Source organism: Magallana gigas, chromosome 5 (assembly GCF_963853765.1).
Source record: "Magallana gigas chromosome 5, xbMagGiga1.1, whole genome shotgun sequence".
Lineage (NCBI taxonomy): Eukaryota > Metazoa > Mollusca > Bivalvia > Ostreida > Ostreidae > Magallana > Magallana gigas.
Genome location: NC_088857.1, coordinates 31,893,345 through 31,909,664, shown reverse-complemented (window position 1 = coordinate 31,909,664; position 16,320 = coordinate 31,893,345). Strand labels below are relative to the sequence as shown.

Genomic DNA, 16,320 nt, shown 5'->3' with positions numbered 1-16,320 from the left:
ACATAATTTTAAGGCAAAAGACATGACAAAATTTTTGATGCGGTTTTACAATCAAGATGCTAATCTATTACACAAATTTTCCAAATGATAAATGTTATCATTGGAAACTTTAATTTAATTTCATAAAATTCAAATATTTGAAAATCATTTGCTAATTTGATCATCAATAGTTGCATGGCAAATGTCAGGACCCAAAAAAACCTTTCACGAGTCAATCTGCAGCTAAATTTATAAAACTTTCTGATCAAATTGCACATTTGTATAAAATAGCATTGTTCTCCATAGCACAGATATTCAGCATAAACCACAGATTATATTCTATGACATTAGTGTTCTTGAAAATTTCTTTCATAATTGTTTATTTAATGCATACATTGTAGGTATTCTCACTCCAAATATAGATTGAAAAGTCATATTTAAGCCAAGATTTCAATAATATATGTATTTCTATAACTGTGGGATTTTTTTTTACAAATTTGTGTCTCCGGACGAGGCATGCGTCAACAACTTTGAGCCTGAAGCTTCCAATGTTTCAAATTTTTAAAATTGCTACAACCACATACTTTTTTCTTCTCTGTTTTAAATTTTTGAATGGGCGCTAATTATCCCGGCAGCATTTATGCGGCGATTATCTGCTCTTTATTTTATGTTTCCAGGTTAACAGGTTAATGTATCACATTGTTAAATTTAATATATTAGATATTGTCTGTTTTGATCTGAAGGTGCATCTCTAGGTTATGTCGCCTACAAAAGTACTGTTAATTAAGTGGCTAATATTTCTTTATGGTCATCGGTTATGCAAACTTCACAAGCCTTCTAACGTTCTGACCCATCTCCGTCAATAAAAAAAAACTTTATGCTGGCTACGAGAAAATATGGCGGTAATAAAGGAAAAAAAGGCGGCCAATTTTTATATTATTCTCTTTTAAAGTCTTATAAATTAAGAAAACAAACTATCACAAATTGGCCCAACATGGTATTTTATCATATCTTTAAGTTACACTGTAGATGTGCTTAGTACGACAAAATATGCTGATCTTTAAACAAATGGCGGTAAATAGATAAATTTTACCAAGAGAGCTAACTCTCTAAAATATAGTATCTAATAGTTTACAAATATTGGTAAGTTGGTTTATGTTTGTGACATTAAACAGTGTTTCAAATTTAACAAAACATTTGGATTTCTTATGAAATATTTTGGTAAACATATAACCCTTGAACTGGATATATATACATCAGTACATTTGAAAAGATAGTGAAATTTATCCCCAATTTCATTGCAGGCAAATACTAGTAATTTACAAATTCTGTTTTCTCCAGGAAGGAATATTAAACCATCTACCTATCTCAATAGGTAATTTAGCATTACCCGCTCTAAATTTACAATATTTCTTACATAAATTTGTGTGAGAATTATACTTTATGATTTTGTCAAAATGGCAACTCAAATTGGATGATAGCCAAATTCAATTAATTCGTCTCAAGAAATCTCTCTTAAGGGCTCTTGAAAGAAAAAAATATGCAATTATACATGTAATACTTTATAATTTGTCAAAGTAGCACTTCAAATTAATAAGCGGATCGCCTTATATAATTATTCTATCTTATTAAGGGCTCTTGAAAAATTACGATACAATATCAATAATTGGTCCAGCAAACACTTTTATTGTAATTAAGTTGGGCCAAGTCTGAAGAAATGTATTTGTCTTTACGGAAATGGCGTTATTTTTGTCAAATTGACAATTCAATTTGGCAGAGAGCCAAATTTCTTTTATCTCTCTTACGTGAGAATTATACTTAATAATTTTTTCCAAATGGCAATTCCAATTGCCGGATAGCGAAACTTTATAAATCTATCTTAAGGGCCGGCTCTTCAAAGGAAAAAAAATGTGCAAGTACATGTAATTATAGTATTGATAACAAATTGTATATGTAAGAAACAATTTTATAGACTTTTACAAATAGATAAAAACTTTACCCAGCTTTTCATTTGCAGCAATAGAAATACATGTATCAATATTGTTCTAATTATATAGCAACACTGTAGACTTGTGCTCCTGAACGATTGGCGTAGGCTTATATGAGTTATAAGCGACTTTATGTTAATAAATATGCATTGTTTAAAAATAGTATAAATGCTAGATTTAAATACCATTACTGTGTGCTGTAAATTTTATTTTTTATATGAGGAGCTGTTACAGTATCTTTTCCGTAGAGCTACAGACCTCATGCTCGAATCTAGGGAGGAAGAAGGGGTCGATCCGGCCCCCCACCTGGGTAACTCAGAATTATTAAATTCGCTCAGTAAAATTATAGAAAATTGGCCTATATCAACCCCCCCTAACCCTCGGAAAAACAATATAATTATCCCTCGGACCCTCTTGGGAAAAAATTCTGGATCCTCGCATGGTCTCGTAGCTTTCTCGCATGAAGAGACTTGAGTTGTAGCTAGTTTTCATATTGAACATTTAGCACATTGTTTTTGTTAGTTCATGGGCAACTGACTCTTGTGAAAAGGTATGGGGCACTTGCGATCCTCAATGGGGCGCCAATATGTTAACCTAATAAAGTTTTCAATTTATATAACAGTTGTTAAATTACTTTAAAAGGATACGCTTTCATAGCGTCTCTAAGGGGAGCGATTTTACAAGCCAAATTTTTTTTAACAGTTTGAAATATCTTTTCAATCTTTGATTGGAATTGTACAAGCGCAAAAACATGGATGGCTTCAAGAGGTTTACAGGGCGGTTAATATTACTTCAATATTATTGTGTGGCTGAGTGCAGAAAATTGACGAGTATAGTTTAGAAATTAAAAATACTGCTGAAGCTGTTTGATTTAAGTTAGTTTTTATAATAAAAATTAACAGAATACTAAAACACAAATTAACTTTTCAAAAATTTATTTGAAATTCCTGTACAACGTCCTGGGAATGTGTAATAGAAATCACATATACGGTGTGTCAGGATTATTAATAGAGTATGTTAATAAAGATTTATTATTATATACATGTACATATATGATTGTATATTATGCACGCTTTCAATTACCAATATGTAGACTGGGTATATTATTGACAATGCTTTATATAGGCATTAAAACGATCATATCTGCTTAGAATTGAGTATATTGGAGTGAGTTTCCAAATAATTCACAAAATGTATAAGTTTATTCTTGCAAACTTCATTCCCAACACTTGGTGTGTGCAGATGATTTCACGTGACGTTTGTAAAACTTCTTGCATTGAAATGGATCCGTTTTCGGTTCTATCCATACATGGCACACTTAACTTCCGCATTCATGGGCGTCTTTGCTGGACAGTTAAATTCTGTTGAGAATTCCTTAATCTGTGCCAAGGCACTGTTTGTTCTGCAAAATGTATGTAAATTTCGCTTTAATTTTCAGGACCATTAAACTTTTATCAAAGCATATTTTGGGGTTTTTTTTTTCAAAATGAACAGATGAACAAAGCAATAAAATAGCAGATTGTTCTGTTCTGTTTTACCTAATGTCTTCCGACACTGTTCCTCGGACGGCATTGTAGTAGGCGACATTGTCATTTCTATTGTAGTAGCTAGCCTGAGTGTAAACGAAATCAATATTAATGTTTAACAGTAGAATCGCCAAAATACACCTAAAATATAAAAATTTTATTAATAAAAAGAGGTATTTTCAAAAAAAACATTTGTTTATTGTATATCAAGATATTTCAAAAGAACTCTATTTTGACCTTCGCGGACAATATAGTTACATGTATTTTTATTTTTATATTTATATACATTGTATATAGTATACGACGAGTAACTGCTAGCTTTGGTTAATGCATGCATTAACATTGTATACCTGCGCATATGAGACAAAGAACATCTGGTCGTTGGTCAGACCTAATCCAGGAGCCAGTTTCTCTCCACCGTTCTTCTGAACCCATTTCTTGTAAGCCTTCAAAACAAAATACAAGTAATAAATTCCACCCAGTTCAATGCATATAAAATCCCTAGCATCATTTGATTAATGAATAAGTGAACCTTACTGTACCGTAGATATGATAGAAATCAGTTGGTTTGTAAATAAGGATGTTTACCTTGTAAGCTATCTGGACTCCACTAGTTTCAGCCATTGCTTCTGCTGACCATCTTAATCCATTGACTGGTACCTGAACATAGACACATGATAAGAATAAAAATATAGGCTCTGAGGTGACTCAAACAGGATGTTGTTAAATCTTTACAACGTATCGTTGAAGAGCGATTAACAAGTCCTACTTTAATAAGATTGAAAAAGTTGTGTATTTAATAAAATTTCTATTCTATAAGATCATATATAAAACGGAAAACCAGGAATTCACACAGCAATATGAAAAATAGTTTCGGAACACGGAAGAAAGCACGTTTGCTCTAATGGTCCAGGACAATACCAGAGACCTTGACAGGAATGGTCTGTCCTGGGATGGTGAATGGACCCATGCTCTGGTTGTTGTAGTAGTTCTCCACACACTTCTTGGCGTCTATCCACTTGTTGGTCGTCCTGTTGCTCCAACAATCCTCAAACACGCCCTCCACATTGTAGTATCCACCTGAAGTGAAAGAAACTCAATGTGTTTTATGGATAATTATGTAAGTTCTGAATTTGAATGAAATATTCACATGAATTGTAAAACACCCTATTCCAACGAATTAAATTATTATTTCCGATACATGTTGTTCCTAGCATGTCACTGAACACAGCTGGTCATAAAAGGTCTTTATGTATAATTTTAATTCAAAATGAAGAAAAGTCGTTATAACATACGATTGAAAAATCAAATGATGAAATTGATACAATAATTCATTGAAACTTATTAAGATGACAAAATACCTGAGTGATCGATGCCATAAACAAGATGGTGAGCTATATGGCTTCCCATAGAGCCAAAGTTCATGAAGTGAGGGAGCATGTAGTCGTAGAACGAGAACTTAAGGAGTCCGGCGGGCACCAGCAGCTCGTTCCAGTTCCAGCTACAAGTTTGAAAAGAAAATATCATATATTAATATTCATTAATTGTTTTTGCTTACATAAATGGAGGATATGTGTCTAAAGAAAACGCTGCTAATTATTTTCATTTATGCTGTGGCTTGAATAATCGAAGAAAATACTATTAGACAAATTAATGTATGATGATATGATGATAAATAGGCACTTTTATATGCTTCAAAAACTGAAAATATTTTTTCACAAAACCTTTCAAATGTAGACCTGATTCAAACATTTTCAACCTTCTTCAGTTTGAGGTATATCGAATCAATATTTACATGTACTTAAATTATTATTTTTGTCGGAATTTATTGAGCTACTGATTTGAAAATCCAGAAAAGTGACCCGCAATATACTAAAGCGGTGATGTCGATCATAAGATCTACTGTCAAGGCTGCTACTTCGAAGATTGAAATATTTTGTGATAAAGGTCAGTTTCTTTTCATAATCATCTTTCTGTTGATACCAAACAACCAATTATAAACGTGCGTTTTACATATTTTGCAGCTACAATGCAAGTTATAAAAAGAGACACGGAGTACCCCACATGACTGTCCGTGTAGTTTTCCCCTTTATCATATAATTATCCACTGAATCAGCTTCCAATTGGCTCGGGACCAGCAATTTGTCCTCAATTCATCGAGTTTTATATTAAAAGTAAATGGGCAAAAATGTAAAAGTCTTCTAATCCTTATTTTTCTTATCAGTCAGCGGAAATTTAAGACTAATAATATTAATATGATCTTTATTTTATCACGTGAAAAAAAATGGTGACAGTTATTAGTTATTAGATAAGTCTAAAACACAACAAAATATCTATATATTTCTTGTTTCATGGCGCTGATGAATGAATAATTAAACACAAGTAAAAAATCCTGGTAAAATCTTTGACTGAAAGCAGACTATAATTGCTATCACAACACAAATTACACCTATTGCTCTATACCCAATTATCAAATGTGTGCACAACGGGAACACACCCTATCTACGTAAAACTCGCGGCTGGCGGGGACATACTCCCCGGAAAGTTCTACGTCATAGGGATCCATCACCTTCCAGACCAGGTAGTTGTTCAACATTCTGCATGTGATATACATGTTATATATATATATATATAATCATATTTCGCACTCTCAGTTACATTGCTATATGATATCGCCCATTACAAATTTACATTTGATGAATATATTATACATCACATTATTACATTATTCAACACCAACTTTAGAATTATTTTTACATTTATTTACAAGATACTTTATCAGTGAGATGGTATGTAAGTGTTAAAAAACTGAAATTATAAATAATCCAACTTCCACGCAAGAAGCATTGGTTGTTGAATGTGTAACTATATCATCATTAAAAAAAACCCACGAAATACCTTGTCTTATTGGCCCCCAATGACCCTATCATGTCATTCACCCTTTTCAACCAATCAGCTTTAAAATGAACTTACAGACTGATAGGACACCCACCTCTGTACCAAGCATGGTATTGAGGTCAGATATGGACACCCTCTTCTCGTAAGCGTGGGGGTCCGACGTTGGCATTGTGTTCTTTGTGATCTGAAATTTTGTAATGAGTACCGTAGATATGTAAAACATTAAAACAGTGTTCTTATCAACATAAAAATAGAAAATATTATTCCTTTTATAGAAATGTCAATTTGGAGAAAAAAGTTAAATGTTTATAAGAAATGATAGTGTACATTCTATTTAAAATTTAAAATTAGGATTATGTGTACGTACATTGGATAAATTCATCTCTAAAGGCGTAAAGGCGTCGTTGATGAAGGTCTCTATACGTGCCGTTTTGGATTGTTGCCCAAAGTTATATTCGAATCTCTGACGAGGGAATTCGCCAGACGCCTCATGAATGTCTCCATATCGTTTCTGTACAACAGGAACAAATTATGAATGAAGTTCATAAGTTCGCATCTTTGGTGTTAATTTCATTTCGTAGCCAGTTGTACTTTTGAATAAGTACCATAAGTAATGCGCTAACAACTAATTGCTCAGTCACTTATGTTGCAAAATGTACTTTCTACAGTGAGGATTCTACATTTATGTTAGAAAAAGAAAAACTAGATAGTTTATTGTTAAAGTTAGAAAGCGATTATGGCAAATTTTACTCCGCAAAAATGAAGTAAAACCAATAACTAATACCATCCTTTTCAGTTGAAGGTTCCGTATAGTAATACCAATACATTGACATACCAGCGTAATCCAACTGTCAAACAAAAAATGATATTTTTATTCATTACCAAAGCGCGAAAAATAAAACAACAGAAATATGTTTCTAATGAAAATCTGATTACCCAGATGACTCTCTTATGCCAGTCAACTGACCATTGATCCTATTATTATGCACACAATAACAGCCAAAATCGCAATCAGTCCTAAAGGGATTTCACTTACACGAAAAGTGAAGCTACGAATGGAGATTTCGAGCACCTAGGGAAACCGCTCGGTCGATTTTTCGAACTCTGCGTAGTTTTCTGTCATGGTTTCCTCTTGAATGTTTTCTTCCGTGGAATTGGCGGCAGCACTGGAAACCCCTGATGCTATCACAACCGAAGAAGCCACTTTGCTAAAGATCAGTTTCAAAGACCTTTCTCCCCACAATGTTGCAGAGAGAACCGCTCGCTATTTAGTCTTACACCCTACAGTTTGCAAGTCTGACTGATAAATTGGAGAAGCTTTGTTCTAGTGTTGACTTTATTTCTTATTATAAAATTCAGATGAATATTGGGTATAGATATGAGCTAATTATTCAAGTAGCTGACGACTTCAAGATAGAACACGGTTTATGAGTTCTCTGACTGGTAGCTGTTGGAACAGAATGGTAGCTTTATTAGGTTATTTATGTATATACATACCCTTAATATTAAGATATTTTGTTAGTTTTGTTGTATTTTTGTAATAAAAAAAAAGTGCGGATGGCAATCTCTAACTGGTTAAACGGTTACTTGGTCGGAACGATGGTACCCGGTTACACAATCAGTAATCGGTTAGTTGTATAGAATAATGTATATGTTAATGCAATTTTAAAATAAATTAAATTCTTTTATATTTTTCGAAAATATTATCTGATGAAGTTAAATTAAACAGTGCGACATTTAAGTCCGGACATGACAAAGTCCGGGCTTTTAGCTACCATTTCCATTGGACATAGCTTACTTTTGTTTATATATCTTGGTGGGACATTTTCCTTTGATCCTATCATGTCAGCATGAATGTACACATTGCTCTAGTTTTCTTGTAATTGTCTCTCAAATATCAAAATCCCATGGGATTTTGGTGGGATTTTTCATCCCATCTCAAACCCCACTAAAATCCCATGGGAGAAAAAAATCTTTGTGGGATATAAACTCCCGTGGGATTTTTTCTCCCATCATTGGTGTTTATAGGATAAATAATCCTCTAAAAGGCTTTTATAGGATTTAAAATCCTATGAATCACCATGTTGGGATATTTTATCCCAGAGGATAAAAAGTCCTCTAAATATATCATCTTGATTGATTGTATGTTGGGGTTAACTAAACACTTATGATTCAATTGTCTGATCATATAGTCTAGTAAAAGCAATATTCAAACAACCAATGTATTAATTTATTAGATAATGTCATTATATCCATCTAATGAATTACACATGCTAAATTATATGTACCATCAATAACATATTCTTCTTGAAATGACTTAATAGAGCTTATAACAATAAGATCTTACAAATTCTGAGAAAATAAATACCAAGAATTACCAATTCTATTGAATATTAATAAAAGTATTTCTGTTTATGTAAACCCACAAACTCTTATGATTCAATTGTCTGATCTTATAGTCTATAGTAAAAGCAATACTAGTATTCAAAAAACCAATGTATTAATTTATTAGATAATGTCATTATATCCATCTAATGAATTACACGTGCTAAATTATATGTACCATCAATAACATATTCTTCTTGAAATGACTTAATAGAGCTTATAACAATAAGATTTAACAAATTCTGAGAAAATAAATACCAAAAATTACCAATTCTATTGAATATTAATGAAAATATTTATGTTTATGTAAACCCATAAACTCTTACTTTTCACTGCTGCAAGGAGACTCATTTTTGTTTAAAATTTTGATTGATTGATATGATTTGATTTGATACTGTACATCAGGTGAACCGGCATGACCCAAGGAACAAGAAAATATATGATTAATGGGCGGGGATCTCGACTATTTTCAAGATATTTGGGCACTTCCTGTTCAAAGGGGGGGGGGGGGGGGGGGGGGGTCATGACCACCCTTGGGGCCCATGACCTATATACTATTTGATGCTCCTTGACACAAGGAACAAAAATATATTTAGTTTAGGGGTGGGGGATCTCAACCATTTTTGAGATATTTGGGCACTTCCTGTTCAATGGGGGTCAGGAAAACCCCCAGGGCCCATAACCTACATACCATTTGGTGCCCCTTAACACAAATGACAAGAATATAAGTAGTCTGGGGTTGGGGATCTCATAGGAATTTAATGAGATATTTAAATTAGGGCACTTCCTGTGTCAGGGGTAGACGGAACCACCCCCATAATTGGCCATAACCTATATACCATATGGTGCCCCATTACACAAGGAACAAGAATATTTATGGTTTAAGGGTGAGGAGTCACGGTTTTTCAAATATTAGGTAATTTCCCATTAACCTGGGGGTTGGGGAATATTTATAGTCCCCAGAGATCATATCTATAATGTACCATGTATTGACCATAATTAACACTCAATATATTTAGCATTTGAAAAATCCATGTCAATATCTTTAACGGTTTTCAAGTTATAACCATTTACAATATAGTGTATAATTTTTCCCTAAGGATTCAATGTTAGACCCCACCCCTATTTGACCCCCCAAAACTATGGTTGCCCAACCCCAATTTAAAAACAATAAATTCAAAATTTAAAACAGGGTATGCAGGCCTATCATATCCTTGAGTTGTGTACAACTCTGTTCAACCATCTCTGAGAAACGCGATGGACAAGTTCAAAGGCAAGAAAGAAGAAAAAAGAAGAAACTGCTTTCAAAAACAATGTCTCCAAACTTCCTTTGGGAGACTTAATTACAAAAGGTACAATGTAAACAATTATTTTTATATGCATACAGAAGGAGAGTTTATAAATACTCCCTCTTCGGTTACATGTGTAGAATGGCCACCACTTGAGTAAAATTTGGCCTACCCAGAAAGTTGGAATTTCCTATCCTGATGACAATTTATAGGCTTAAGTTAATTACTGAGATAAGCGATAAAAACAGTTTTTATCAATTTAATCATTAAATTTATAAATCTGCAGTGAAGTTGCTCTCTGGTTTTATGAAATAACATTAAGAAACCTGACTAATTATAAATACCCATTTTTTTTTTATAAGAATATGTCTCTTTCAAATGTAGTAATTACATATAAACAAATGTAGTTATCATAGTATCAACCTTAAAAACCCAAGTGTATGTATCCTGTGCAAAAGTGATATTTAAGATGTTTTTACATTAGTTAAAAAATCATCTCTCTTCTTTTATTACGCATATACATGTATGATATGTAAAGGTACACTTGACCTTCAAATAACATCTAGCTACTATATTTATGGTACTTCTATTGAATCGAACAAGAATCAACATATTTTTACCCTTTTATTGTATATATGCGTCAAAAATGTAGAAATACATGTAAAAATTGAACATTTTTCATGAAATTCTTATCCATCTCCAGCTACCCTGGTGTGTTTGAATTTTATTTAAATTAAATTAGGTAGGCATATATATCATACTTGCAGGTCCTACTGTTTTAGCATGCATATGGTTTATCAAAAGGAGACTAGAAACCAGAATAGATAAGATATTCACTAAATATGATTGTTAAACTTCCATTTTCATGAAAAAAAAAAAAAACACATGCAGGATGGCATGTCTAGTTGTGAATAAAAATGCTACAAATCATCCAATTTACCAAAAAAAGAGCAATTTCTGAGCATCAGTGATGATTATTTCAAATATGTGTAAGAAATGACCCTAGAAAATTGCCACAAATTTCATAATATTAGGTAAAATATTTCAAACTATAAATGCTTTTTATGACAATCAAAATAGGGGGAGTGTAATACATGTAAGAGTATTTCTAAGTGATTTGATGCTTTTATCATGGTAATATTATGTAGATGTATGTAGTACTGAATAAGGTGGTTGAACAACAATTGATGTCTAAAAGATTAAGTTAATATGTTTTACTAAAGGAGAGCCCCATGAATCTGTGTTAAATAGAGGTATGGGGAAATGGTAGGTTCACTTAAATGGCTATATTTTTCTTAGACCTCAATGGAATTGGCAATATGATGCATATTTTTTCTCAGAATTGCATAAGCTTTCTAATTTCATCTTTTCATAGAATTTTAGTGTAAGTTAAAGAGAGCAAGTCACACAGTTTTGGATAATAATGAGAGTAACTCCCTCCTAAATGATTATTTTTTTTAAAATGAAATATGTTTAAAGATATTAATTGTTCCTCTTTAGTTGAGAATTGTAACTCATTTTTAAAGAAGTGTTCATCCCACGGGTACCTAAGGAAGTTTTTGTCCCATGCTTTTCCTTTATGAAAAAGTAATTACTCCCATGCCTGTTAAATGAACTGGGTCCCATAATAGTGATAAATTTCAGGTTCTCAAAAATTATAGCTCGATCATACAGCCTCAAAACATTAGATTTGCTCATCTGATTGACTTATATTGGAATCATTATTATATGACTGACATTTATTAGTCAAGATTGTTTTAAAATATCTACTGAATGGCGGATCAGAAGCTGGAACCCATTAATTTCGTAAATAACATTTATTTATTATGCAGTTGTATTATGTTGGTCTCAGTGGTACTTTTATGGATATTGTGAGGTTATACTATAAACACTTAAATGTTTATTCAATAGTTATGTTTCATATTAAATTTTTCCTAATACTCTAATTTAAGCATATTTTATTGAGTAATCAAATGGATTAGGCAACAGGCAAAGCCTATATAAACCCTCTCCAAAATAAAAAGTCAAGAAGTGGTGTTATAAAATAATCATAGAATATAGTATAATATAGTATGTAGTATAATTTACCAGTTTACAGAGTGATATGTTATTGATATATTTGTATACAAAACAAAGGATAATTGGATAATAAATAATAAGCTTGACTTTTGTCATATGATGATAAATTAACTTGTTGTTTAGCATATACATGAACACATTCATTCCTACATTTATAAACCCATCACCTCATTCATTCATACCGACAGACAGACATAGAATATTGGTCCTAATACTCTGCTCAATGAGCTTAAATAAAGCTCTGAATACATACATGTATTTTTAACCAGTGAACCCTAATGTTCAACAACTCTCTCTCTCTCCCCGGTTTGTTTCAAAGTTAATTAATATGAACATGATTATATATACCGGATTTGTTTTCTTTCTCTCGATTCTCTGAAAATTTTTGGCCATAGGTTTTAAAGGATTAATTCTGATTTTTAACTTGCAGTTACCTACATGTAGTACTTAATTATTTCTGATCGACTTCTTCTATTCATTGACAAGATGTTTTAGTAACTAAAAGCCTTGTATTTATGTTACTCATTATTTACTGAAGTTGTTGTCTTTCTGGGCAGTCATATGGTATATCATGTACATGAATATTGTTGTTTGACAATACACTTATTAAAATGTACATGTAGTAGTGTAACAAGGACTATTCATAAAACCACAATGTCTATTCTAGATGATGTAGATATACTGGCAGCCTATGGAAATATGCCCCCATGTACTTCATGTATATATTAACTCATATCAGTAAACAGCAGTTAGAACATGAACTAAGATGGCAAATGGATATCCACATTAAATACTCCTAAATTAAGAACATAAAAACTATCAAAGGAAAATTCTTGCCTAGAAAATTATACATCTCAATGAACATTCCTAAACATATTGTTAGCTAGATCAACAATAGCACAGTTTCGATGTGGGGTACTATCCCTGAAAATAGAGACTGCACCATTTCAGGGTGAACTTGTCTAGACTGAGTGCACATGAAAACTCTGTAGATGAAATACATGTAGAGGACACATTCCAATTTCTTCTGAAATGAACTTAGATTACAGTCTCAGAAGAAAACTTTTATTTTAAAAAGAAAAAGAAAAATTTTATACACATGTATAATTAATATTATTCGAAGAATATAAGTTGATATATGAGTTTACTTTGTAATAGGAGTAGTAAAATAATTTGACTATAACAATAGAAACGGTTCCTGACAAAAGTCTTCACTCCTAAGTTGATATATGAGTTTACTTTGTAATAGGAGTAGTAAAATAATTTGACTATAACAATAGAAACGGTTCCTAACAAAAGTCTTCACTCCCCCCCCCCCCCCCCCCCCCCCATGAGAGAATACAACAGTGCACAGTCTATAATAGACATGATGCCAGACTATATAATGTTTTTTAAAATGTTGCCAATTGTACTAATGACAAAATTAAAATATGGTTCTGTTCATATTACTTATAAATATTTCCTTAAAATGAAAACAATACAAGTATAGTAACAAAACTGTATTTAAACGTTATCAATTTAGATCAATGCATATAGTTTTAGGAATGCAATGATTTGTATTACATTGACTATATATGATAATATACTTTTTCAACATTTTATTACTTGCACATTCATTTCATTTATAATATCTTTTTAATAACTTTTAAATATTGTGTTGATGTCAATTACAAATAAGCTTTACATGTAGCATCAAAAGTCTTTGTTGTGTTCATTATGAATTCCTTATAGATAAGTCAACTGACCAAGGAGACACATTCTGTGTATACCTAATAACTATCCTATTGTCCTAAAGCATCCACCAATTTACATGGCAGTATCTACAGGTGTCAGTCTGTGTATATTAATTAGCACCCTATTGTTCTACAAAGAATGGAGATATACACGTGTAAGACACGTGCGAGCAGAAACCAGATTGAACAGAAACACGTGACACAGGTGAACTCGCTTGCGGCTAAAATTGGGTGAAGAAAATAAATAAGAACAAACATGTACTTACTGCTCATGATAACAAAATTATTCTCCTCGTTTTTCTTCACTCCACTTCCGAGTTTTGGAAACTGTGAACCAGTTTATCAAGTTGCATGATAAAATGGAAATTTGGCACATACAAGGAGTGAATTGTGAATCTTTAGATTAATTTTGGAGTGTTTTTCATCCATTTTTAAGGTTCTTATTTTTTTTTTACTGGAAGTTCAGAAGCGAGAAAGTTTTCACCGAACACTGTCTTATCATTAAGGTCTTCCGTCTCCACGAAACAAACACAGTTTTTATTACGTGAATGTAAACATTATTAACCAATTTTGTTAACTTTAATCGTTACTAGCAATATTAATGAATTATTTAATTTATTTATCAGATAGCTTTTGGCATAAGATATTTACGTGGATTAATGCGACATATATCATTTTAAGTAAATGGTAGTTGTTTTGCCATTGAGACACCAACGTGCCTGGTTTTGCTAATCCCGTTACAATGCTATCCCGAAACGAAGATTATTATATTCACATTTTGCCAATCAATACAAGTGTGCGTAAGTTTTAAAACACTGTTAATTATCGGGCTTCTTAACCTGTATTAAATGGGATCCCACAAACTTGGGCTGATCATTCAATTAAATTATTTCGTGTAAATCCAAGTTAAATGCAATACATGTGTGATTTTGAGCATCATTTTCAAGACATGAACAAGTGCTTCGGCTATAATGAAAAAATATCATTGGTTTCTAATTAGAACGTATAAATGATCATGAATTTCAAAGCTAATGCTAAGCTGAGTATCAAAAGTAAATCTAAACCGGCAGTGACAAAACGCGTATCATTGACCGGACGGACCCCCTTGAAAATTTAAATATACATAAAGAAATATCGAAAATATGCCTCTGACCCCCTGGCAAACTAAATTGTCACTCCGAACCCACCCCCCCCCCCCCCTCCCCAAGGAAAAAAAACTGGATCGGTGCATTCCGTGTCCATAGCACCGGTGATACATATATATACATAAATGTCCCTGGTAGTACATGTACTATAAAACATCGAAATGTAATTATTCAAGTTTTGAATAAAGAATCATAACAAGGGGTGAAATACTCTATATTTTTAAGAATATATTATTCCGAAGAAAAAATTAGCTTCACTTTAATCGAATTTCAGTTTATTTCCTTTTTAATAAGATAGCCTTACCTTATATTTAAAATATTAGCCTGTATAATTACTAAAGCGGGAGTGGCGCAGTGGCTGCGCGGAGGGCGGTGTAAGTAGCACTATTGTACTAGCGTGGGATCAAATCACGTTCGCAGCGCTGATTTTTCCCCAAAATTTCTTCATAATTAATACTTTATAATTTAGAGCAAAATTAATCACTATAGCTAATCAAGTTAAGAGAAAACAAAAATCTAGACAAAATCCACTGACTTGTGATTGACTTGTGATGTGTACACAATGACCTTCTCGATATACATGTACATACAAAACGACTAGCTGCAGGACTGTAGCTCCCGGTCTGAAAAAATTCGGATGGACGACCTGGGAGCTACAGTGCCTCCCATAGTAAAAAACTGCAATTTACGGCGCACAAAAAAATGCGCTAGGTTTTGACTGATTAATCTCATCTACGATCACATTCTGTACAAATATTTAATCCCAAAAAATTCCTCGGACATTTTACTACAGATATTGTCACTTCACTTGCCTCTGATATTCTTTTAAACACCATTCCCAGCCCTGTCAATTAAAGTGGTGCATGTTTGTTTACATTTAAAAATGGCGACTCTCGATCTCGACGTAAATTAACATACTTCATTTTCCGAGGTCGGTTATCATGTTTAAGAGAAGGTCTGAGGCAAGTAAAGTGATGATATCAGTAGTAAATTTGCTGAAGAATTTTATGGTTCTAATTATTTTTACAGAATTTGTGTGAAAATAAGGTTAATAAGTCTAAACTTAGCGCAATTTTTTGTGCGCCGTAAATTGCAGTTTTTTACTATGGGAGGCACTGTAGCTCCCAGGTCGTCCATCCGAATTTTTTCAGACCGGGAGCTACAGTCCTGCAGCTAACAAAACGACATGAATACAAAAAATACAAACAGATATACAAAGCAATTATATAGGAATTGGTGAATAATATATTTACTAATTCAGCATCACAAATAAAGATCTATGAAATGGAGTATTTACG

General features: G+C 32.6%; 1 protein-coding gene across 2 annotated transcripts; it reads right to left on the bottom strand.

Annotated features, from left to right (window-relative positions):
- Nucleotides 1-2,906: 2,906 nt before the first annotated feature.
- Nucleotides 2,907-5,249, bottom strand: LOC109620767 (endothelin-converting enzyme 1). 2 transcript variants are annotated; one of them, XM_034469006.2, is made up of 6 exons: nucleotides 4,855-5,064; nucleotides 4,422-4,573; nucleotides 4,082-4,153; nucleotides 3,844-3,939; nucleotides 3,506-3,579; nucleotides 2,907-3,369 (listed from the first exon to the last, which is right to left on the bottom strand). In XM_034469006.2, the coding sequence occupies exons 1-6, from the start codon at nucleotides 5,018-5,020 to the stop codon at nucleotides 3,267-3,269; spliced, it is 663 nt and encodes a 220-aa protein (XP_034324897.2). In that variant the 5' UTR covers nucleotides 5,021-5,064; the 3' UTR covers nucleotides 2,907-3,266. The 2 variants fall into 2 exon arrangements, with proteins under 2 accessions (XP_034324897.2, XP_065940504.1); XM_066084432.1 differs by lacking the exon at nucleotides 2,907-3,369 and having other exon boundaries at nucleotides 3,506-3,634; nucleotides 4,855-5,249.
- Between the last annotated feature and the right edge of the window lie 11,071 nt (nucleotides 5,250-16,320).